This window comes from Pocillopora verrucosa, chromosome 2 (genome assembly GCF_036669915.1).
Source record: "Pocillopora verrucosa isolate sample1 chromosome 2, ASM3666991v2, whole genome shotgun sequence".
NCBI classification, from domain to species: domain Eukaryota; kingdom Metazoa; phylum Cnidaria; class Anthozoa; order Scleractinia; family Pocilloporidae; genus Pocillopora; species Pocillopora verrucosa.
In genome coordinates this window covers 19,065,336-19,090,675 of record NC_089313.1, presented here as the reverse complement: position 1 = coordinate 19,090,675, position 25,340 = coordinate 19,065,336, and the positions used below count along the sequence as shown (strand labels likewise).

General features: G+C 37.4%; 3 protein-coding genes and 1 non-coding gene across 6 annotated transcripts; 2 read left to right on the top strand and 2 right to left on the bottom strand.

Moving 5' to 3' along the window:
- The first annotated feature begins 55 nt into the window (after positions 1-55).
- LOC131790545 (zinc finger protein 667-like) lies at positions 56-6,288 on the top strand. Of its 2 annotated transcripts, XM_059107758.2 has the most exons (7): positions 62-186; positions 1,155-1,221; positions 1,541-1,572; positions 1,924-2,414; positions 3,012-3,077; positions 3,601-3,779; positions 4,840-6,288. In XM_059107758.2, exons 1-7 carry the CDS (start codon positions 137-139, stop codon positions 5,446-5,448), a joined length of 1,494 nt encoding a protein of 497 aa, XP_058963741.1. In that variant the 5' UTR covers positions 62-136; the 3' UTR covers positions 5,449-6,288. The 2 variants fall into 2 exon arrangements, with proteins under 2 accessions (XP_058963742.1, XP_058963741.1); XM_059107759.2 differs by lacking the exon at positions 1,541-1,572 and having other exon boundaries at positions 56-186.
- A 753-nt stretch (positions 6,289-7,041) lies between these two features.
- On the bottom strand, positions 7,042-14,126 carry LOC131790547 (acid-sensing ion channel 3). Of its 2 annotated transcripts, XM_059107760.2 has the most exons (9): positions 13,758-14,126; positions 13,155-13,245; positions 10,603-11,237; positions 9,903-10,157; positions 9,562-9,715; positions 9,386-9,448; positions 8,963-9,137; positions 8,475-8,566; positions 7,042-8,146 (listed from the first exon to the last, which is right to left on the bottom strand). In XM_059107760.2, exons 3-9 carry the CDS (start codon positions 11,173-11,175, stop codon positions 8,004-8,006), a joined length of 1,455 nt encoding a protein of 484 aa, XP_058963743.1. In that variant the 5' UTR covers positions 11,176-11,237; positions 13,155-13,245; positions 13,758-14,126; the 3' UTR covers positions 7,042-8,003. The 2 variants fall into 2 exon arrangements, with proteins under 2 accessions (XP_058963743.1, XP_058963744.1); XM_059107761.2 differs by lacking the exons at positions 13,155-13,245; positions 13,758-14,126 and adding an exon at positions 11,369-11,495.
- Positions 14,127-20,198: 6,072 nt separating this feature from the next.
- On the bottom strand, positions 20,199-20,309 carry Trnai-uau (transfer RNA isoleucine (anticodon UAU)). Its single transcript has 2 exons — positions 20,272-20,309; positions 20,199-20,234 (listed from the first exon to the last, which is right to left on the bottom strand). It is a non-coding gene; the product is annotated as a tRNA-Ile (tRNA).
- A 103-nt stretch (positions 20,310-20,412) lies between these two features.
- LOC131790550 (mitochondrial ubiquitin ligase activator of NFKB 1-like) lies at positions 20,413-24,711 on the top strand. Its single transcript, XM_059107765.2, has 3 exons — positions 20,413-20,577; positions 21,657-21,871; positions 23,334-24,711. The coding sequence occupies exons 1-3, from the start codon at positions 20,473-20,475 to the stop codon at positions 24,028-24,030; spliced, it is 1,017 nt and encodes a 338-aa protein (XP_058963748.1). The 5' UTR covers positions 20,413-20,472; the 3' UTR covers positions 24,031-24,711.
- The last annotated feature ends 629 nt before the right edge of the window (positions 24,712-25,340 follow it).

Sequence of the window (25,340 nt, the reverse complement as noted above, 5' to 3'; positions counted from 1 at the left end):
CGGGCGATGTGCCTGAACTCGCTATGAAGTCTGGGATAGTATTTGTGTGAAAGGGGTTTGTCAAGTGAGTCTCTCAAGTGAGCGTATCAATGTTTTTGTTACAAAATTGAGGTTTTTGTTGTTTATAACTTATCGTATGTACAGCAGCATGGAAGAGACACATCAAAGTTCTACTGATCATCGAGGGTAAGTATATCTCTCGAAAGGTCGTAGAGAATTTCGTCTGTTTTTTATTTAATCCTCGCGTATTTTACCACTTACATTAAGTCTGCATGTGTGAAGTTGAGCAATACTGTATAATTTTTGTACAAGAATAATTACAAAGTATTTATAAACCTTAGTTTGTATAAGTGTTACTCAGAAATTTGTTTCAAATCCGCCAGCTCGTAGTAAATAGTAGATAACGTCTTTGAAAATGGACGAGTTAACCCTCTGACAAGACAGTCAGCTGTATTATACCTGTAAGACGTTCTTCACGTGATGTTTAATGTCATTAGTCTTATTTCATTCCGTTATTAAAGACAGATTTGGCTGATTTCAGGCATTATGCAGAATTGTTAAAAACGAGAGCTGCCCTTTTCAAATATGCGATGGCATTTTTTTTTTCTTTTATCAAATCTTGAAATTATACACAAAGAACCTCAAAGCAGTCTTTAAAAAAATTGCTAGATTTAAACCCCTGATTTTGCTTTCTGGCCTCTTTAAATTTTTACAGTGGCTAATAGAAATTATCACAACATTCCATCTTACTCTCATTTTCATAAAAGGTTTTGTTTTAAGGCAACTGTTTATTTGATGGCTGAAAAGAATATTGAACAGTTGCACTTGTGTTCAGAAGACTCCTCTTTAATAAAAGAGCCTGTTCTTAGGGTTCAGAGAGTGAAGGGAGTGCAATAACATGCCTTATTTTGGTGTGTCAGTATGTTCATTCAACAGAGGTGTCTGGGGTATACAGGTTCACTTATAGTAGATATTGGAAGAAAACTTTGGCACTGTGCAATGTGTACACTCGATACACATGATTCAAAGACATCCATCCATGAATTGTAAAACCAAACTTGCTCTTGGTAAAGTGAGAAAACAAAACCTGAAAATGAGGGTTTTCTACAATTCTTTACTAAGAATTAATAATTATCTTTTGGTTTTATTTCCAGGCTTAAACTTCAAAATATTATTCAGAAATTGTCTGAACACTGTGATATAAAAAACCCACAAGAATTGGTGAGTGTATCTGTAAGTACAAATACAAAAGTATTGAAGTATCTACTGAATGTCTTTCATTCTGTTTCTCCTCAAATATGCAATGAATGAATTGCTATTTGTTGGAGGAGTTCACTCAAGTATACATTGTGCACAAGTTCTCTATGAAAATTCTATGCCCTTGAGTATCAATTTGTATGCATGTTTTTCAAATCTCTTCTAGAGAGTTTTTTTGTGAGCAGTTTGTAATAAATAGCTGCAAACTTTATTTTCTTGAATGCAAAATCCTTTGAGAAATTTACACTGAAGTTAATTGAATGCTTCTGTGATGGTCTTGTAGGATGTTGAAGACTCTGATCTTAAGACCAAGAGGTGAGCTTTTTCACTAGATTGTGGAGATGTTCATTCACATGTCTTTGTTTTTGCTAACAGCTCCATTCTTTGATAAGTCCTTGCTAGCTCAGTGCTACCCTTTGGTAGTTCTATAGGGAAGGAAGCTGCAGTCACTGAATAAAGTGTTGGGAGTCTCAATTCTTTCCTTTGTGGCTGTATTAAACAATCTTGAGGGTTACTCATCAATCATATGGCTGTATTTCAACATTGTATTTGGGGCAGAGGGAGGGCCTTGTGACTAGTAGAAGTTGAGTTCATTGTTTTAATACTGAAGAAAATGTACATGGATGTAGACACTGCATTGAGTCTACAAAATGTTTTGTCCCACAGAAGAAAGCAAGAAAGCATCATAACTACTTCGAATGGAACTGGCAATTATACATTAGAAAAGGACATGGACAGACAAAGCAGTGACTCTAAGGCAAAAAGTAATATTACAGAATCTGTGCAGCATGAGGTGAACAGTGTTAAGAGTTCTACACCACCACGTGAGAGAATCAGTGCACGCATAAGAAGTTTGAAATCTAAGAAGGTGGCTTATGAAGAAGAGTGGGTTGACCCTGATCATATCAGACTATCAGGGCAAAAGATACCTGTGCAGTCAAATAAAAATTCAGCTCATGAAGAAGTCATCAAGACTGTTACAAGAAAGAGAAAACGGAAAGGAGCAAAAAACTTTCAAAGTATGGAGGATTACGTGAATGAATCACCATTGATTCAAGTTGGTAATCTAGTTGGACTGCGTCAGTGTCGTTTGTGTGCAGTGATGTTTGTGGAAAAAGATCAGCTGATCAATCATATGAAGGCTGTACATCATTTAGGTGAGTGAGAGTAGTTTTTATCATTCATGTTATCTTTGGACTTATTAACATAGGCCTGACTTACATCAGTGAAATAACATTCATAATCAAGCTTGAAAGGCAGGGTTACAAAGTTTGGACAGTCATAATTATTTTCATACTCATTGAGGCTCTGTTGAGTGGCAAAAACATTGTAGTTCTGATGAGTGGCAAAAACATGTTCAAGGTCATCTTGGAGCCAGTAAACCAAGTGGTGTCTTGAGGTCTCCTCACCATATAAAAATGATGCTGTAAATTTATCTTGTGTTAAAAAAGGCAAATAACTGGTGATGATGATGAGACATTTTTGACAAAGCTTGTGATTCTCTCTCACAGCCCTGCTACTTAGTTTTTAAAATGATGAATACCAGGTTACTGGTTATAAAATGCTAGCCTTACCATATGTAAATATCTTTCATATATGCTTTAGTCTAAGGTTGTTAGTGTATTTGTAGGTTGTACACCACAATGCTTTATGCTGTGGTGACTACTAACCTCAACAACAGTCAAGTTCACCTTGCTTTCAAATTACTGATTTTCCTCATCTTGTTTATGTTTTGAAATTGATCTGGTTTGTAGATGACAAAATAAACATCTCTAAAGAAGGTACCGCAGATGTTTCACAAAGTGACAACAAAGCAAATGGTAAGATTTAGGTAATCCCATCTGCTAGTTTCTTCAGATTGACTTCTGATGCACAGTTTCTTAGTTACTTTTAATAACAACATTTACAAGTCACAGTGAACATTTAAACAAATTGCTGCCCTAATACTTTCCAACAAACTCCCTTGTGTAGCAGCCTCCTTCACACAAATTGTTTTTACTCATGCTATAGCTTGGACCACCAGCTTGTTTTTCTGTGACTTGTTGCAGGGACAAATTCTGAGGCAAGAAGCAATAATTTCACACTATGTTTTTGTCTCACATTGCAAATATTCCCTGAAATATGTTGCTGTGGCATGTGGCAAAGCCTGGTAGATTATTGAGCTGTGATAGTATATTCTAACATCAGCAAACATGTAATTTTTTTAGCTGTCTGTTATAGAACTCTGTGACATCAACATCTTTAAGCATTTACTCACACATGTTTTGTTAGTCCCACAAGATAATAATTTGTAGCAACAGCTGTGCACAATTTTGAGAATATTCTTGTCTTGTAAAATTTCAGATGAGAAACCTTTCAAATGCTCTCAGTGTGAATCGTCATTCAGAAAAAGTAGTGGCCTAAAGCAACATGTAACAAGGCAACATTCCCTGAGTACACCACAGAAGTTACCTCCAGCTCCATCTAACCAGGTGTCCACAAAGAAGGGTTGCCCTACAAGTGACAGGCCTTATGCATGTCAGGTAACACACGTCTTCTTTGTGAAAAGGATTATGGTACAATCTTAAATTAGTTTTATTACTGGGTAAAGTGGTACATTCCTAGTCCTGCACAAGTCCATTCATAAGTATTGTGAGTTCAAATTAGTCAGTCCCTCCATAACAATCAGGTTAATGAGTCAACCACAATTTTCCCACCAATGTGCTCTCCAATACTCTCATTGATCTTAGAAATGAGATCTAAATAGTTCAAAACTGATGTTAAACCATGAGGCACAACCAAGTGGTTTCACTGCTAAGTTTTTCGACTGGGGTGCACCTTAGACTTTCTGAAGTCTAAAGTATTATTACTTTTTATTGATGGTGTTATCATGTGACAGATCAGAACACTGTTCATTGGTAACGTTCATAGTGCCACCGTGGGATGAGGAAAAGGTTGCAGGTTGTAAAAGCTATCAATCACTTTGAGAAGATTGCAAACCAAACAGAGTTGTTTGGGCAGCTTCTCACCAGCCAGCCATATCTGAAAGTCGCGAAACTTCAGATAAAAAACGGCACCTGAGCTCTCTCAAAATCAACTACTGATAGTTTATTTATTTCTCAAGATTTATTTCTTAATCATCCGTTACTATCTGACTCGAATAGCAAAACTGTATCATTACCCTGATCTCTGAACACTAGCAACCCAAACTACGAAGACCGAAAACTCGAAAGTCAGCTTTTCAGAATTCGCGACTTCCGCGATCGTTCTATGTTTATCCATTTTAGTTATAAGCAACTGGTGTCTCAAATGCCCGTCGATAAAGCATGACAGGTTTTTTCTATAAGTTAAACACTTTGCCCATTTGGTTTTTACTCCGAAGCGACCTGATAATGATTTGTCAGTCCATGATTGATCTACGTTTATCCATTTAAGTTGTATCGTGAATGCCTGTAGAATAAGCATAACGGTTTTCTTTTCTATAAGTTACACTTTGCCCACATGGTTTTTACTCCGAAGCGACTTGATGATTATTTGTCAATCCTAAGGGATTTTACTGTAATCGTTGTAACGATAACAAATGGAGGAAATCGTTTGTTTTAGGTATGCGGTAAAGCATTCAAACGGAAGCACCATTTACAAGAGCACAGCTATATTCACTCCGACGCAAAACCTTACAAATGTGACACTTGCAGCAAAACATTTAACCAGAGAATTTGCCTGACCAAACATCTTCCATGCAGAGAACTCGAAAAACAGCAAAAGAAACCAGGCTGCAGTAAAACTGGAGACGGCAACACAGCAAATGTGTTAACACAACATCAACCTAACGACAGAGAAACAGAATTATCTTCAAAAAGAGTTGCCAAAAGTGCAAGCAAACTCACTAGTGATTCTGTTTTACTGTCAAGCAACAGTACACACGTCGAGTCTCCAGAAGAGTCACATCGTGTAAATGACAAAGAGCATGAAAATGGCACACTCTCGGTTCATATAAGTGGTGGACCCTTGCGTGACAATCCAGTGTCACAAGACACTGGGAGACCTTTGATTGGTCACGCTAATAACGGTGTACATTCTCAAGAGATTGTGAAAGATGAAAAAAAAGTCATTGGCTTATCTCCAAGCACGGCTGCTAAAAGTGCAGTAGCAGCAAACGATCGTACTTGCTCAGTCAAGGAGCCGACGCAGTCGCCACAGGAAGCAACTTAAAAGTACTCTACGTCTGCTTCTCTGATTTTGGCTTCCTCTAGCCCTGTTTGTGATAGCTGAATCTCAATATGCTGTAAAATCAAGTCTGCGATAATGGATGGTTTATACGAACAGTTCTATCACATTTCTGTTTTTTTTTTCAATCAAATTATCAATTGTTTTTGTTTCATAATCAAATTTGTTGTAATGTGTCGCAAAACAACATGATTATTTTTTATCTTTTTCAGTTTTCATGGCTTGTATACGATATCTACATTTATATGGAATCTTTCTTGCTCAAACGTGACTTGCAACTTCGTACCTCACTGCATTCACATCTTTCTCACAAATCTTAATTGGAACTAGTTTCAAGCGATGAAATGATGGAACCTGAGTTATTTTCCAGAGAATGTTGGTCTACACGTGCCGTTTCCAATAAGTTGCATTTCAGTAACTCATCACGCACGTTCGGTTTATTTCCATCTAAATGCGTATGATTTTTGGGGGTTAAAGTTATTCATCGAATTTTATACAGAACTTAATCATCCATCCATGCCATAAAGGTTTAAAATCACTTCTGTAATCGTAATTTATGAAGAAAAGGAAGTGAGAAGGTTTCATTGCCTATCACTCAACTACATACAGATGTGACGTTTTTCAGAATTATCATCACTGGCTTAGCCGGCGTGTAAGGGCATGTACTTAAATCAGGGGAACAATTAATATACTCGATAAGATATCACATTATGTCCAGAAAGTGATATTGAACCAGGCAATCACTGGAGAAATAATCACTAGACGAGAGGTTGTCCTCACTCTGTTTTGGCCAGCCATAATGATCGATTAAATATTTTGTAATAACTCATTGGCTCTGTCATTGTTTATTTAGTTGTTGTTGGGGGAAGGGGGGAGTGGCTTCTACATCAGAGTCTTCGTGGAAGTGGGAGGCAGCCTTATTTTTTTGTAAATGATTTTGTCGAGGGGCTAAGGGGAATCACATGTCATATGGGAGTCCTCTTGTGCAGGTGCGGGAAAGTGGAGACCCTGAGGGTGAGTAGTAATACTGAAAGTCGCCTCAATCACATAAACTTTAAAAACAACAATTAAGGTAGTAGTGTTAGTTGTGGGTTACATGAGGCATGAATGGTCCCCTAAGGCTTTTATCTTTTTTTATGGAAAAAGGTTGGTTCTGTTGATTGCACCTGCAATGGCTGACCTCATCCTTGAGTCGTTATACTTCAAGATTTGCTTAAGCTATCAGGGCAAGCAAGTGTACTATGCACTGACAAAGAAATCCGGCATCACTTAAGTTCACTAGTTAAAGTATTTAGTGCATAATTGGACCACACACATTTGTAAGAGAGAGTGGTGTATCATTTACTCATTAGTATTGGAGTGGAAAGTGCCATTTTGGAAATGTATGTAAACTAAGACTGATAGTTACTTTTAAAGTCTTCTGACTTTTGTGGTTGCTGTTACACCAGATAATTCCTTTTTTCCACGGTAGTCTTAGGATGATGTAGCAGTTTGCCCTGTTCTGTATCTGTTCTTGCGTTGTTGGTGTAGGTTGTTTCGGTTGCTTTAGTGCATGTTACACAAGAGGTACTTCAAAGTGATAAGCATTTTTATTTAATATTGCGCTGAATTAAACTGAGTGACGAACTTTTAATTAATTTAATTAATTCTCACCCAGAATTTCGCTTAACATTATGCCAGCGAAAACATGCACTGTCGTTTCCTTGGTCCTAAACATGAAAACAGTTCATCTTTTTCCCAGAATTTTTTTTACGGGTGTGTTTGTTCAACTATTATGATATTGTGGTGAGTTTAAGGCTATCCCAGACAAACCTTCCACATAATGCATGATTAAGAAAGAAAAGGTAAATTTAAACTAGAATCCAATCATGAAATCGACTGTGAAATCCCTTATTGACTAAAACGTTCTGTATCAGTATCAGTATCAGTACTGATACTCTCTATTTCCTTTTTTTCTAATAAATACAAAAAAAGTCTAAAAACAAATCTAATATGAAGGGTTATCATTCGCTATGACATTAACGACCTCTGAACCTAGCACTCCACTTTTAATCAGCATCGATTTGAATAAATCAGATTTAAGCTTTTACGGATATTCATAAGCTGATGAGCAAAGTGCAACTTTCTAGATCTTTCTAAATCTAACCTCTTTTTTCATTAACGATGGCAGAAAGTACTCAATTGCAAAATGATAGGGTGTTTTCTCGAGTTACAATATAGTTTTTAATTTAGTTTATATACGCGTTTTGATCGGCTTTGACTATGATCTATTGTAGGACAGACGCATAGATAACGTCACTATCAAACAACATTTTGCTTTTTTATCACGTTTATCAAATAAATATATAAAAAAACATCGATCAGTTTATATGGATCGCGTTTTCAGTGCGCAGACAAGAAAGGTACTCAAACAATTTAATCATGAGGCTGAATTGATTTGTGTTCGCGTTTTCTGATTCAGTATTTTCTTCAATCCATAAGCGTAAATATTTATTACCTGTCGAGTCATTAAGCAGTTTTTGAATAAGCAAAATAATTCTTCACTGATATGGATCTGTCTTGAGGTCTACAGTTCTCCGCTTTCGCCAGCAACGAAGACACATAATCACAATCAGATCAACGAATTCACACAAAGTCAGCAGACTACAGCCGAGAAATAATCCCATGTTACCTCCTACGTCCGCTAGAGAGGAAAACAGACAACAAAAATTATTCATATAATATTTATATATTGTAATGGAGCTCCTCCATCGCTGCGGAGGCCCATGTCCACGAAAATATGCCAACTTGTGAACCCGACCCTTAGATTTGGCTGTTACGTGATGTTTGTACGTTTTGTATTCGTATGCGCGACAGTGATACAGATATCATTCTCCGGCAACTCATGGCGCCAGTCTGCGCCTCAATGAATGTGCGCTTGCTGCAAGTTCTGTAAGGAAGACACCGTCAGCCAATGTATTCCTTTACCAAGATATGTTTGAGTTCAGAACGTAACTAGAAACATTACTCACATCCAAAATCATTAAAATCATACGCGGGTTTCTCCTTCGTGACTTCAGTGTCCAGACTTTCGTAGTAAATATTTACTTGAGCCATTCTTTGCCTACGGATGTAACGATACAAAAACATCTTTAGGTTTGGTCAAATAAGTACGTCGCATAGTACTTAAGCTTAATTGAGAACTTTTCATAAGAACTCCGTACAGCGTTCAGCACGAGACTTCTATATCGTGCGACTATCAAACTTTACCATCTTATTCTAATGATAACATTTTTATTTGTATGAAGTTTTAATGAAGTCCTTGAAAACATCTCTTCAGTGATAAAGATCGAACTATGCCCCAAACGCTTTGAAGTAAGTCTGGACTGACACTCACACAAAAAACCTTCACCGACGGGCAGGTCTTGTTGGAGTACAAGTATCCAATTATGTTTTGTGATATTCAAGATTCTTGATTTTAGGACTCCCGGAAGTAAGAATGTAATGTCGCGTTTGTTACCTGATGTAGTTCTGGAACTCGACAACTTTCTCTGTGTTATTAGTTGACATGTTGTACATTGGGAATATTGTCTCCCATAAGTGATTTGACGGAGCGTACGCCATGGAGGCCTGGACATGATAGCGTATCTCCGTACATGGCACAGGGCAGGCACAACTATTTGGATTAAATTTACCTAAACAGAGAGGTAAGAGAGTAAAGCATTCGTATACATACCGTTGGGATAACCATATCGGAAGTTCTTATTCACCTGGGTGCATTTGAAATATGTTTTTTTGAACTGTGACACTACTTTGGAGAGTGTGGCGATAACGCTCTTCGGGAGCTAGTGATGTTTTGTAAAGATGTTTATTGTTTACCTCTGAGTTAGTGGAAGAGTGAGTGAGATGCGCGTTTCCTGATGTGTCAAAAGCTTTCACCTACCATATTTTGGGAAGACGCAGGTAAAGATTTCCTTTGCAGAGCAATATCTCGTTTTGTTCTCACCTGTTGGAATATTAAAATTTTTAACTTGAACATAAGTTTAACTCCTTATTTGATTGATTACTTGATCTGTATCTCTCGGGGATTAGCATCATCTTAAACAGCATATTGCTTACCAAATGAAGGCATAGATAGCAGTCGACAACCGCACTCTTCATAGGTTATGTTGGTGTAACATTCCAATAGACATGCGTACTGTGAGTACATTTTGAAAGCTGCCAAGTTCTTGTCACTGCAGGCGGATTTAAATGGCGCGGGAAGACTCACCATCTTAAATGACAATTAAAACTTGATCAGTGACATAATTATACATTGTAGTACATTGCGTAATTTGGGCATTGCTGATCGCAGCGATCTGTAAGACACAGAACATGGGTAACACATTGCTTAGCTCAGTGAGATGTCTGAAAGGTAAAGAAGGCTTAGTCCTCTATACAGGAAACTTGGTTGTACCAACCTTGCTTCTGCGCACGCGTATGTTTGTGGTAAACCCTGGAGTAATATCCAAAGCGAGGTCTTCAATGTTTGGATACAAGTCCTTCTGATCATGAATCAGAATCTTAAAACCTGTTGCGTCGTAGCTGTATGGCCCGTAATACTCTTCGGGTTGTGCATCCAAGTAAAGTGACAAGGCTTGCACTTTTCCTGATGTTGTCACATAAAGCTTTTGGTGACCCCGTTGATCAGAATTAAACGTATAGCACACCCCCCGCTGAAAGCAGAAAAATGGTGTTATTTACATAGTTAAATAGTCTAGATTATTTCCCCCTCTTTCCCTCTCTTCCTCAAAAATGCACTCAATGGTTCTCTTATAGCAACAAAAGCAAACGATTTCACCCAGTTGTAGGTAGAAAATCCTTTTATTTTCTCAGTCTTAGGAAAAACTGACTGACGTAGAATAGTTCTTTTTGTATCTGTAAAAGCTTTTTTTTGTACCCTGTATTCCTTTGTTGTTTTGCGGAATAAAAAACAGAGAACAAATGTTAACACACGATATCATAGACAAGAATGAGCTTCAATTAAAAAAATTTATTACCCTTTAAAATACTAATGCGGAATGCTAGTGACACTTCGTCAACTGATTCACTCGAGAGAAACCACTCTGTTGGAAGGAATTCACAAACCAATAAGCTAATCACAAAATTTATAAACCTCACCATGAAAGATATAAAAGAGGAGAAGTTAGCAGAAGTGCATGGTTGATTTTTCCACTCGCAGTCTTTCATCATCTCAGATAAGTTGTGACCGTGCTTCATCACACTCTCCCCAGGATCAAAGTCAGGGCTCGTCTTTTCTTCCAAGAGTTTATTCCCCAAGATATGCAACTTTACATGATCTTGTTGGTCTAGAAATGTTTGCGCGTCTGTTCCCAAAATTTTACTTTTTCGCATCATATTCTGGTTGCAAATAGTAATTGCAGGGTACAAAAGCTTCTCAGCATGTTCAATATCTTTGCCAATGACGCTTTCGTAACTTCGTAATTTGCGCCAGTTGTCTCGAAACTGGAAGAACAGAGCACATATGCCCAGGGAAATCAATGTGATCCAAATAATCCTTCGTATCCGGGAGGCAGAGTCCAGGACAAAATGAAAACCGTGCAGGGTGGTATAGCCGCTGAAGTCTTTGATGACACGCGTAGCTTCATCTGTTTCTGATTTCCATACTTCCTTTACTTCTTTCACGCAGTTATCTCTTTTCTGTTGTACTGCTTTTAATTCTTCCATTTCCATAGTTTCATTGGCTTTTTATCCTGGTAGTTTGGATGTTAGAGAATACCCTCTTTCTGTCTGTCCTGGAAAGCGAATTTAAAACAAAGTTAATCGCCACACTAAAATCTGCGGCATTGTAAGACCCAGCCATATTTTGCGATTCATCATGGCAAAAATAAAAAAATTCTCGTGGAATTATAAGATTGTGTCTTACAGAAGTTCTCAAAGTGATTCAGTGAGTCCTCTTGTGCTTTTGAGCCTCGGACTTCTTCGTTGTCGCTCTCATTGTAAAAGCTCAGTTTTGCATGTATTTAGTGCCCCGTAATAACAACACCATCAGCCACTAAAGTGCACATTGTAACACCTTGGTATAATAACTCGTTAGCTGTTATTGAGCAGCAATTTCTGCTTTATATAATGAGGCACCACGCACATCAGAGAGAGCGACGCAACTAATGTTATACTAAAAAGAAAAGCGACTCTCTACCACGAGAATTAGCGTCTAATATGCTGTTTCCCCTTTTTTTGTCATCAGATCGGAGTTTATGGAAAATTACAGGACTTAAAAGGCAGGGCCCTATCACGCAATTATGGATTCTAATGAAGTTGGTTTAATTTGTTGAGGGGAAAACGTCAACGATGATATAATAGAGCTTCGCCAATAGAAGTCATCTGGACAATAGAGGTCTAGGAACTTTTTGATGATCATCTAAATTAATGACATAACTCTCATTTCCAAGCAATATAACAGTTAACACAGGGGGTCTTTTGTCTTGTTGTTAGCTGGATATCCTCTGCAGTTGGCTGTGTTTTTCAAAAAGCCATCAGAGGTACAAAATGTCCAACCATTGTATGGCAGATGATGATTAAGTTCCATCCACCGGATGTTTTCGAACGATTGCACTCACACATTAGCATCCACAAAGTAAATAGAACGTGCGGCTATTAAGAGGTCGTTAGACATTTAATTTGTCTTTTCCTGGCAGGAATTGAATAAACCGTTAGTGCTGGTGATTCCTTTTCTCGTTCTTAGCATTTTTCTGTGGATTTTTACAAATGTTGTACAGTATAGCCCTTTCACAGAGAAAATCTGGCCGGCTGTAACCATATGTTAACAAACTATGGATTCTTTTTAATTTCACATGAAAAACAACAATTTGTTCGACTCATGATGCAATCATATTTGAATGAAATATTATATAATCATATAAACCCAGCCTCGCTTGGCACCCATTGGCAGAGGCCCGCGGAATCGCAACCCACTCTTTTCATCTTTTCTGTGTAATCAACCAACCCCGTGACCATGATTATTTTACACCTTTATGACCAAAATATCGAAAGCGTGGAAATTTTCTCTTCAAACAAACAAGTCCTCCAATCGATCTGTTTTTAATTTTCAAATATTTGTTCATGAAAGATATGACTATGTATGGAAGCCAGCAGTCGGGAAATCTAATGAATCTATGTTGCTAAGACAGTTCAAACAAAACATTAAGTCCATTGATTTACAATCAATTTGTCAGTGAAGTCATTTTCTAATTTCAAAGATGTTGTTTATCGCCGGCAGATTAAGTGATTACCATAAGATCACGTGCCTGTTGCCATGGCTTCAAATTTCAAAACTTTATATTCTCTCTAACATCTGATAAACATTCGCTATATTTAGCTACCATAATTATTCAACTTCTTGTAAACTTTTGAAATTTTTACTTTTTTAAGTCCCTGTATGTTACCTTTGTGAAAGAAAATTTGATTTTTGTAGGCTTGAGTTTAATAGGCTTACCGTGAAAATAATAGCCACACTGTGGGACGGGAACATCATTAAAATTCTCAACAAAAGATAAAATACACGACGTCATGGCACAATGAAATGTAGCAGTAGAGATCTGTAAACTGTAATTCATGTTTGCCTAATACCCAGCGAGAATGAAATGCTTTTTGGTGTTCAAGCTGTAATTTCAAAGAAATGTACTGTTTTAAATGGCATAAATCTATTTTACCTCAACAGTCGTATGTGTATTGGAGGTCCAAAATCAGGACTGTCTAGGAAAGCACCTCTCCGTTGCTGTCGTTTAAGTAGTATACGCCAAACTGTAATAAAACATGCCAAATCACCATGATCGTTATTAATTTCATCTTATTTTAGAATTGATTTTGAACGTCAGAAAACTATCTCTGTATAACAAGAATTAAACCCGACACATAAAAATACAAAGACTGTAAGAAAGACAGAAAACTAGGAAACTTCATGTTCACCTTGGCATTTAACTGTAAAAAAGAAAAAACAGTATGGCGCTAAGCACGCACTGCGGTATTCTGTAAGTTTCTGACAAACCTGGTGGTTTTCAGTGAGTACACTACAGCTTGGTACAATTTAAATTTGACGCACATTTAGAAATTGGATGACGCATCAAGAATCAAGGCCTCAATGGTTGGAAATGGCCATATTTAACTGGGCAAACGAACCATCCTCATAGTTATGGTGTTGTTATGGTGGAGACACGAATTTATCGATGTCTTTACCTCACGAATGCATAATTCTATTTAAGATCTTCGATTTTATGACAAAGCAATAAGTTTTGAACAAGTTCATAATCTCTTACCCTTTTAAGTTAGTAGATGAAGGACCAGTTGATTAGGAGTAGTCCAGAACAAGTTTGAGTTGCGCAAATTTAATAGACATCCATCGCGTTGAAATTTTGTGTGCTTGTGCGAATTTGTAATTAACACTGTTCGTTATTGTATTTACCAACAACTGCTGTGCTTTTGTTCTCACACCTGTCGAGAGGAATGTTTACAGTTCTTATGAGCCAAAAGCTACCATGAAATGAATGGTACAATAACTTAGAGTGCCTACAAACGGACGAAGAGCTCGGTTTTAAAAACAGGTCCAAGGCTATGGCGTAGCATTTCCACTTTTAGTAGGTTTCATTCACGGTGTAAACAATACCGTCTGTCCTGTCGCACCCTTTTTGAAAAATTAAAAGTGGACGGGTTGTCGAATTATTCAAGAAAAAATTAAAGTCAGTCGAATCTCTAATTGATCAGAAAAATGATCTGTTTTCATTTTGTCACAAGTTCGTTTGTTCATGTCATTTTAGCGAACAGGTACTGATTTTTTTTTCAATTCTTTACGGTTATTTTTTTCACTCGCAGCGTTAAAAAGAGACCTGCTATCAAACCCACGTAAGTATCTGCCATTTGCCAAAACTGCTCCTCCAATGATAGTAAGAGGCTTGATATCACCTCTTTTAAATTGAGTAAATAAAATACTGTTTGAATCCTATTAAAAATGATCTAGCTACAGCCTTCAATTAATGCTCAAAATAAAAATAAATATAAAAAAAATCATGACTATCCCTCACACATTATGGATAGATGAATAAAATATTTTGGTGGCTTCATCGCTCAGGAAAATTGTGCTGAGCAAAATAGCCTGCATTTAATCGTAAACACTTCCTTTAGGCCGAGATAATTTGGCTTGAAGTTTTAATTAAAAAAAGACTGCATCGGAAATTACTCAGATTTTCCTGCTCATAGCATTTGTTTTTGACAAATAATTTAAATGAAAATGGGCTAATTTTAGTGTGGCCTTCACGTATGTTATACACCACATACCAAAAACAGAAATTAATTTCTTAGTTACTTACGACAAACAAACAACAAACGAGCTCTCTAGTCGTTTTGTGAACCTTTAATTTCACGTAACGAAGAGGGACTGATACACGTCAAAATCAGTTGGATTAAAATAAAAATGAGCTAATTAATGCAACAAGTAATACACTACAAAGAACTCGGTTGAAATTTAAACTTTTAAAAACAGGTCCAAGGCTATGGCGTAGCATTTCCACTTTTAGTAGGTTTCATTTACAGTGTAAACAATACAGTCTGTCTTGTCGCACCTTTTTAAATGCAACAAGTAATACAAAATGACCATTCAGTGAACTACACAATCAATAACATTTTTTGGGGCTTGGAAATAGTTCGAATAATATTGATTAAATGCCGCCGGGGCTGAACTTGCTGTGTACTGGCAACAACATTTATCAGAGAGAAAAGAAAGGTTTTTTGATTATTCCCGACTAAACCCAGTGTCTTTGAATGATACACTATCAAGCTGTAGGGGCTTTTTTTCTCGGAGTAGTATTATTGTTAGTCAAGGATAAACATAATAAATCAGAACTTGAATGATTGTTTTTTTGAGGAGACTCCAACACAATGAAATTACGCCTGGCAAGGATGTAACGACTTCAGTAATTCAAGTCAGGGCCGTTGTGTTTTAACCATGGCACGTAGCTTGGGTGTGCGTCTATGTTTGTTTTCAATTGGTGAAGAAGAGAAGGCGAAGGTGATTGGCAATTTCAAAAGGATTCCTTACGTTCAGTGACCCGAGCTATCAAATTTCATCCACTGCCTTAACTTTGTGTCCAAAGCTTTGCAGTCTATCGAATGATCACAGTGTCTGACACGCTTACATGCTGTCAGCTTCAGGTTCCTTTCGTTTTTCGCAATTAAGCCAGTCGGCGAGGGGTCCAAGAGCAGACCTATTGAAGCTGGTTTGTCAACAGAGGGAAAATTCAAGCCATCTCACCCGCTGACCCTGTAAATAAGGAATCAATTATTAATCAAATCAGTAAATGTTGTGGCAACTACATGGTCGTTCGTGAATTAAAGGAAATTTTACCAATCGATTTTAACACTATACCCTATGGGCCTCATAATAGCTACGATCTGCGCAAATAGCGTTTCCTACATTGTATGCAAGCAGTTCCCCCTGCAGGAGTAGGACAGGCCCGAGACTGAGGAGATTTCAAGCAGCTTCCGACAACAACGACGACGACTACTCGAACATGTGAATGTCCGCAAACATGCGCAACATGTGCAATGGTCGTTACGAGCATGCACCGTGACTCGGAAAAAGGCTAAAACCCAAAACTCATCTTCCAGTGTCAACCAGGCCTAGTAGTTGAAATTTCTTCTTAATAGCTTTAAACACCCGTCGTATTTTCCCTGGCTTTCGAGAGAAGCCTAAAATATCTTTTGTCTCTGCTAACTCTGTTATTTTATCTCAGTCAAGTTTATATATTACGTGACTCGACCAAATTTAGTGTGTTGTACTTAGGTATCCGAAATACAAACCTTATTCTTAACCTCGATCTTGAGCTTAGCTCACCAAGCTGCTATACTTTCTCAACTCTCATAAGGTCACCACAACTCCATATCATCTGCGTCTTAAGTAATCGAGACATCCAGCGATCTTTTATTGAAAGGTTAGTACAAAATTTAATTGTCTCAATACCTTTCTCCTTAATATCTTTTATAAGAGAATCTCCGGTTTGAATATTTTAATTGTACCCCAACGTTACTGTGGTCTTACCCTCAAAATCAGTTGTTTCCGCGTTCCGGACCCATGTGGCGCTTTGTAAAATTCTAATCTAAAGTGTCTAAAATTAAAGTGAATAGCGGTATGAATAATAATCCCCAAGAAACGGAAAACGTAGGAGGAAATTTCCACGTGGTCGACACGTTGAAACTATCAAACTCAACTTCAATAAAAATTCAATCTGTTGACATGTAAATTGAATTCACAAATCTATTCAATTATTACGACTCACGGACACTTTTTGCCGGCCTAGTTAGTAGGGTAGCCGATAGCGAAATCGGAAGAACTGCGGTTTGAATCCTGCTCACATGGGACTTAGCTTTGTTCCTTCGTCCTGCGTCAGTAATTTTATTGTATTCAATACAACTATCAAACTTTGAACCATGTTGGTGACATGCCATCGTATAGAATTGCCCAGCGTATATAAAGAGTACTTTAAATAGTTTTCAGATTTAAACCACTGTAAAGCAGGTCTTCTACTGAACTTTTCGAAGAAGAAAGAACCATGAAGAGGTCTCTAGTCTGTTTAATGGCTGTTTTCTGCCTTTGCTTTCAACTTACGCTCTGTCAGTTAAGCGTTTACCGGCCGCCTGGACGAAGTTTTAATTCTGGATCTTTTGTCCAAAAGGTAAGTTTAAACACCTCTAAGTACTAACATACTTTGGCGCTAATTAGATTTCCTCTTGTTAAATTAATTCCTTCCGTGCCCATGAAGTGGTAAACTTTTTGCAAATCGGAAGCTTGTAAGACTGGCAACTCGAAACAATATATTATATGCAACGAATCGCTTTACTTTCACCCAAATTCCAAGGCTTAAAAAATGAATTCTGCTTTCGAGAACTTTTGGTTCAGTCTTGATACTTTTTTTCCCGTCTTTTTTTCATCCCTCCAAAACCTGACCCTAATATTTCATTTCCCAATTGTTTTTTTCTCTTTTTTTGGGTGGAGAATTAAACAGTCTGCTTATTTCACTACATTTTCCTGAAAGATCGTACATTCCACGTAAGGATTTTTTTTTACTAACAAACACCTTCATTTCATCTTTCAGAAAACTGTAGGAAATGACGAAAAGAGAGGCGCAGATTACATGAACGAATATGAGAGGACCCCGGGAGAATATGAGGCAAGACCAGTCCACCGCTTGGGAAAAACTCTGCACAGTTATTTCAACAGTGTTTCCAGTGGACGAAACTTCGCAAGAGACGCTGATAATGATAACTAGATTCCTCAAGTTAGGAAGATTGTAATCCACATGTAACCTTATAGTTAATTATAGTTACTACAGTGAAAACTGATTGAAATGAGAAATAAAAATTTTAAATTGAAGTGAAATCACGATGAGTTGTGTTTACAGCGGGGTCAGTTCAGTTAAACACTGATAAGCAGAAAATATTTGATCAGCCTGTCGTCCGGACTGCCATTAAATCTACTATCAATCTTTGAAACTCTACAATTGTTTTAAAATTTTATAACTGCATGATGGTTGCGTATCGGGTGGGGGGGGGGGAGGGAGGGGGAGTAGGGGTTGGTGGTGTCCAAGGATTGATAGACTACTGTCTTTTCCAAAAAGCCTTATAATTTATGATAATAAAACAGCCTTGCCCCTCCCCCCTTAATGCAACAAAATGTCACTTTAGGATGACCAGGATCAAGTAATATTTGGCCTGATGCTAGCACGTTAACACCCACATAAATTGTCTTCAAACTGTTTAGTCAGCAGATTGTTAATGTCAACTCATCAACTTTCTGGAGAATTGTTTTTCTTTCCTTAAACTTTTCATGTCATATTTCCGGAAGTCTAGACTAGATCTTAATTGTTCCAGAATTCCACAATTAGAAAAATAAAGGAATATTAAAGTCAACTCTCAAAAATTAATTTAATGAATTTGAGTCCGTGGCAAACAAATATGAAGCCTGGATGCCAGATATGAATATACATTTTTTTTTTCAACCTGTTATTTTCAAGACTTACAATCGAATTTACACAGGTTTAAATGCCTAGTTTAAAAAAAAAAAGTTTCCCGATGTAGAATTTCCATAGCTTTTGTCACTTTTGATTATTACATACTAAATTCATTTGATTTATTTAGTTTCACTCACTTTTGAGATATTTCCTTTCTCGACGTCTTACTGAGACGCTACAGCATTTGAAAGGAAAGAGGAAAGAAAAAAGAACAGAAATTATTTCAATTTAAAGGCAACGTGGGGAAATTAAACTCGCCATGTTTCTTTTTCTCAATGAAAACTTCCGTCCGTATCTTACTGTGTTAATATTTTTGACGTGTTTGTGACAGTTTAACGTTTGTGTAATTAATACATGCGTGTAAATTTAAAGAGGATCGCATCGTGGAAGCGTTCAAACAGACTTAAGTTTTCGTTGCGTGAAGATCTAAAAATGTTTTGTGGTCTAAAATTGTCCTGTTGTTGGTTGGTGTGTTGTGTTCTTGTTGTGCTTCAGGTTCAGTTCACATCTGGTCAACTTGCACATAATTTTTATGCTGGCCGCTCGATCGTCTCTGATTCAGCATTCAACAAGGTATGATTGTTTCAAGGTTTTTTACTATTAGCGTCAGCAAACTGTCCAATCAGTTGTAATAACGAGAGAGAGTCAATGGGTGGGGTGGGTAAGGTTGCGTCGACTGAGATTCTGAACATGCAAAGAAAGGATTTCATGTTTATTTGAATTGTAACATTTTGGAAATATTTCAACAAATTGAACTACGCCTCGGCAAGCAACCAGAATGCTTAACAGTACTGAACATTCTAACAAAAAACTAACGATAATGTATTCGAACATTTAGCTTAGCTTGAAAGACCGACAAGAAATAATTATTTCACTTGCCTTTTATGATTTTAGGAACCCCTAAAAGCTGAGGTAAAGGAATTGAAAGAATTGGCCGATATTCCACTTGAAAAGAAAGCAAGATCCAGTAATGAAAAACCGTTTTACCAGCTTTTCAACACCTTGAAGACCCGAAGAGCTCCAATTCTTGAATGAAACTACAACACAAACCGTTTCTGACCCGAGCCGTCACCGAGCAAAGTCATACCTCGATAGCGAGTCATAAAATTTTTCTTAATGTATTTGTAATATCATAGCTCAGAAAAATGTTGATCTTCTTTATTTTCAGATTATTCTGGTAATAAAATGAATATTATGCAAGCTATAATATGTTTTCTGGTTTAACATAGTTTTTAACATCTTCTGTCCAACAAGAAAACTGCTCTCATTCATTGAAACTGTTTGAAAGAGCCACCATGGTATAAAATGTTTTGAGTCATAAAACTCGTATGTCGACTCTTGAACCTGGGCATAACAGAAAAACACGAACTTAGAATTAGTGATATCAAAGCATATAGGAAGACAAGGAGAGAGATTTCTTCGGATTACAAAAGATGCATTGCGGCAGTTAAAAAAAATTGGATTAATGCGAAGTATGATTTTCACATTAAGATTAATAAGAGCTTATCGCTTATCAGATATTTCCAAGAACACGAATTGTTCAAATTAATTGTTTTGAACTGCGTCAGCTCAAACGACATGTCTAACTTTGAAGTTACTCGTCGAATTGAGTGGGAAAATAATTCAGGGATGTCTCAATTAGGAACATTTTTACTTGAACAGAAGAAGATAAAAAAAGGGTAGGTAAAAAATGCCCCTTGCTCCCGGGGGGGCTCGAACCCCCGACCTTCGCATTACTTCAGCACCCTCGGCGCCAAACGCCTCTACTGCTTATAAGTACGACGCTCTAACCGACTGTGCTACGGGAGCTTGGGTTGGTGGGAAGGGTGTAGTTTACATAATTATTACAAGTTTTCCTCGGCCGGAACTTAAAAACTTGCGTAGAACTGGTACCTAACATTGAGAAAATATGGCGGTTCTCGTAGTGGTGAACTTCTAAAAGCTATCCCTGAAAGAGACATCTGAACCCGCAATGTCGGATCATTTTTACTTGTTTGCTGGTTTAGGAAGCGCTGCTGTATCAGCTTTATTCTATGGTGTGTACAAAAACAGGGAAGGTGCCATACGAAGCTTGCAGGTTCGTGCGTGTTCTATCTTGCGTTTCTGTCTATAATTCAGACCGGTTTCGCTTGAGATTTTTCTATATGATTCTTTGTAAATTAATAACATGAATGTCCTTTTATCCAAGGATTAAAATTTTTGTGATATAGAAAAAGGTTTTGAGATCGTACGATCTTTCCAACAACAAAAAGAACGAAAAAATGATTCGATTGCATTATGTACTTCTAAGCTTCAGGGAACTTTGACACCCCATTTAGGAATCTTATGTGTCTTTTTTTGTTACATAAGTATGTCGACACAGGTGAAGGAAATGATGGGACACTTTGAAGTTATTCTGACTGTGTAGGACTTTTCCTTGCCGATCAATTAGGCTACTGACCCTTACCAAGATCTCGCCCCACCACGCTTCCTTTCTTTACAATTCCAGTGTGGCCCAAGGCCTCTGTTTTACCACCGTGATCCTGATCGCTAGTCTAAAAATTTACCCATAATAATTAAGTTAGGTTACCAGGAAGAAATTTGGAAGACTGCACCCAGTTAAATCATGATGACCCTGTTGAAATTTCTCTTGGTAACATTAACTCAGCTGAATCTTAGCTCATATCTCGTCTAAATTTTAAATATGAACAGACGTCTCAAGGGTCAGCCTAATCACCAAACTAATATCTAGGGGCCATTTGGAACTGACTGAAGGTGTACATCTTCTAGCATAAAATTATGGATAAGGCATAACAATATCACACCCCTGAATGAAACATGAAGGCCACAAGAATAAAGGAAATGATCACCAACCAAAGAAACTCTAGATTGTGAAACAAATTTTCCTAGTCAGCACTGTACGTATTCCAGTGAGACGAATATGCACACTGATGTCAGGGTGTAAAGGGTTAATGATGAACACCAGGGACCCCATATCTTAAGTTCTGTTTTTCAATCTTGGCTAGGTCATTTTTTTGTGTTCTTGAGCCAAACACTTAACTCTGACAAAGTCTCTCCATTCAGGAGTATGAATGGGTACCACAAAACTGTGGGGGAAGCTTGTTCAATTACATTGGTATAACCTGCAATGCTTATGAATGCTTTGGTTTTATTCAGAATGCAGTAGAATTTGAAATTGGATCACAACTGAGGAATGCCCTTTTGGCCTCTGACACCCACTCAATACCTTATGGTGTTATCAGAGGAGAGACAAAGCCTCAGAAATCTAATGAGGTGATCAGAAGTTCTCATGTTGCAGATGTTACTGGAGTCATGCAGCGTGTCAGAACACGTGAGCATAAGAGTGAATGGAGTCGAACAACAAGGCTGTGGTAGGTAACAATAATGATAATGATGATGATGATGATAATACATGTTCTTGTAAAATTGTGCAATGATGACTCACTTGATATTTTGGTGCAGCACAATGTCAAAAAGCCTTGTTGATGTATTCGGTTCTTTTAATAGTTGAATTAGTTTTTTAAAACATAAACTGAACACAATTTTAAACTGTTTTCCAAACATATAAAAATCTATTTTCAAAGTGTTCAGATATTGTAATAAAGGTTAAGGTTACAAAAGGGCCAAGTTGTTGTGTCCATGTGTGCCTGTTGACTACATGTTCTCTCTGCAGTAAGCATGTTTTGACATGCTTGCTGTAAAGAGAACTTGTAGTCAGTGGTAAAAGACAGAATCATGACCTAAGTTTGAGTTTTCTTAATACAGGGTGCATGCTAAATTTGAGGTTCATTTTATACTGGTTTCACTGTACACACTGATCCAGATATTGTAATAAATGTTTAGGGTTACAGAAGGGCCCAATTTTCTTGTCCATGTGTGCTGCTGACTAACATGCATACTGCTAAGAGAACTTTTAGTAAGCAGATAATGACAGAATCACAACCTAAGTTAGGGTTACAAAAGGGCTAAGTTTCTTTGTCCATGTGTGCTTAAAAGACATGCCTGCTGACTATTAACATACTTTCTGTGAAGAGAACTTGTAGTCAGAAGACAGTACAATTCTAGAAGACAGAATCGTGACCTGAGTTTGAGTTCTCCTCATGACGACTTCAACACGGACAAAGTGGGTAATTCTGTGAACCCCACTCAAGTGGGGTTCGTGCATATGTATGAGCACTGTTACTCAGTAACACATGACATATTTTACATCATGTTCCACTGGGAGTCTTAGATGGAAGCTGTGTAGTAAAACTTGTTTGGATGCTGTCAGAGAAACTAGGATAGATCGAGAAATTCAAAATGAACTTTGTTAAATTGATTATTTATTTTGTAGTTGGTGTTTTGAACATAATTTGGAAAGCTTTGTTTGCTAAGTGGATAAAGATAAAGCAGATGTAGTTTAGGAAATGGTTTTTAACTTTAAAATTCTTAAAGATTTTGTCTTTGAATGATTATGCAAATTCAAGTTTGAAATTGAAGCAAACCATAATTTGAGCTTTTTGTTTACACAAGTTTGGGTGATATTTAAAAGTAAAAGCTGGTCTTCTTTAAGTGAAGACATTGTTCACTGAAGGGAAAGGTTTCTTTGCTTTCTTTTCCGATCAGGCAATGTTTGATCCCTGATCTCTTGTGGATCACAAATGCAGTGATTCCACTCTGCATTCCAGCTGTCAAAGGACAGAATCATTGCCTACTTCTTCAACAGCGCATGCACAGCAAACTCATCCTTTGTCCATGTTGAAGTTGTAATGTAATACGGGTGCATGCTCAATTTGGGGTTTATCTTATGCTGGTTTAACTGCACACACTGATCCTTTTTGTATCCACTTGTAGGCATGACATGGAGAGAACTATCAGCTCAGCATCATCTTCAGTTCCATTCTGTTTGTTTAGAAATGGTGACTGTGTTAATGTCATGGAACCGCTGTCAGCTGAACAACTTACCCTCAAAGTTATTCATGACAAGTTTGAACCAGTCAGTAGCTCGGTGGCAGAGTCCTTAGTACAGTGGGCCAGTGGTGACAAGACCAAAGGCTTCCAGACAATTGAACAGATGTTACCAGTTGGTACAACTCTCACTGGAATTGGAGAAATCACACTTACTGATGATGGCATCAAGATAGGACCCCCAAAATCTGGTCTGACTTATTATCTATCTCAACTCACATTAGATGCTATTGTGAGACAGCTGCAGTCAGGAAAGAAGGTTTGGAAAATCTTGAGTGCCATCTTTGCTTTTGGAAGTGGCATATTGTTCTTGGTGTCCCTGTTTCTTTATTTCAAGAGACGGCGTGACAGGGAAGTGGAACTGGACTTGATGCGGAGAATGCGAGAGGAGGTGAATGTTTTGGGTGAGGGTGAAGTATTAGATCAGCAAGAAGCCTGTGTTATTTGCATGGACAGACAGCGCAATGTTGTTATTTTAGACTGTGGCCATATTTGTTGCTGTATAGACTGTGCTCAACGGGTCAACAACTGCCCTGTGTGTCGCCGTGTTATTGCAAGGTTGATTCCCACATTCAATAGTTGAAACTGAAAGTTCTTGTCTCTACTAAGTTATTGTGATATCAAACTGAGAGTTAGTGTTAATTCACATGGATCACATGTAGGTTTAATGGTTCCAAACTCTGCTAAAATTTCCAGCACCAACCTTTAAATCACTTTCAATGGCCTTGTATTTGGCAAAACTATGGAACAAGTTTTAACCAGAAGTTTGCAGAGACTAGAAAAATCTGTATGTAGCATGTATATTGTATGTAGTACACTTCATTGTTTTCAGTGAATTTTTTTCTTTGTTTAATTTTTTTTCAAACCAGTTTGTCTTGTATTTGATATGCTATTCTGAAACAAGGGAAAGTAAGAAACAAACTGGTTTGAAACATCTTAGAAAAAGGAAAAAAAATGTTCAACTGCTGAGTATGCTGTTATGTTTAGAATGTTAAGGCTGAAGTATTTGCATAGAACTGAACGAGCAATGTGGGTTGTGTAACAATAATGTAGGTGTGACAGAAATTAATAATGGAAAAGAAATAATTTAGTGGTAGTTGGAGTAAACTGACATTAGGAATTTGAACACTATCTTGATCAAAGGCTCTACATTTCATTGGTTTTTGTAGTGGTTCAAAGTGGTAGAATTGCTTTTGTTCAGTTTATTTCCTACATTTACTTGGAGTCAAGTTGTATTGTATACTAATAAAAAGAACAAAGTTAATTATTTTAGGAATATGTCCTTGCAGCTGGTTTGAAACAAGACATGAATGGCCCTATATTCCTGTGTTTCTCTTCTCACATACACCAACACTCTGATGTAAAGAACTAGGCAATGTCAAATTTGTTGTGTTTGTCATCTAACAGAGGGTAACTTACACCAAGATTTTAGGGCCCTTTTCTATTGAGTGTTACAAAACTAAAACAAGACTAATCACAAGAATTCTAATGGTTTAGCATCTGGGAAAAATCTTTTTGTGTCTCAAAAGGATCTTCTTGGAGCTAGGTAGGTGCTCATACTCTTCAGGGAAAAATCATAAACCTGGATGCCTTAACCCTTTCACTCCCAAAAGTGACCAAGACAGAATTTCTCCTTACAATATCAATACAATATCAAGCAGGCAGGTGATGAGAATAGAGAAGAATATCAATCATGGGATTATTAGTTGATCCAATACCAAATTCTCTGAACTAACATCATAAGAATTGTATGGCAGATAGTAAGGAGAATTACTAATAAGATCTTGGGAGTGAAAGGGTTAAGGTACCGTATAGCATTTCCGTTTGTAGCCAATTCTAAAATCCTTATGATTCACTGAGGTATTGCCCTCTCTGAGGGCAATACTTTGCTTT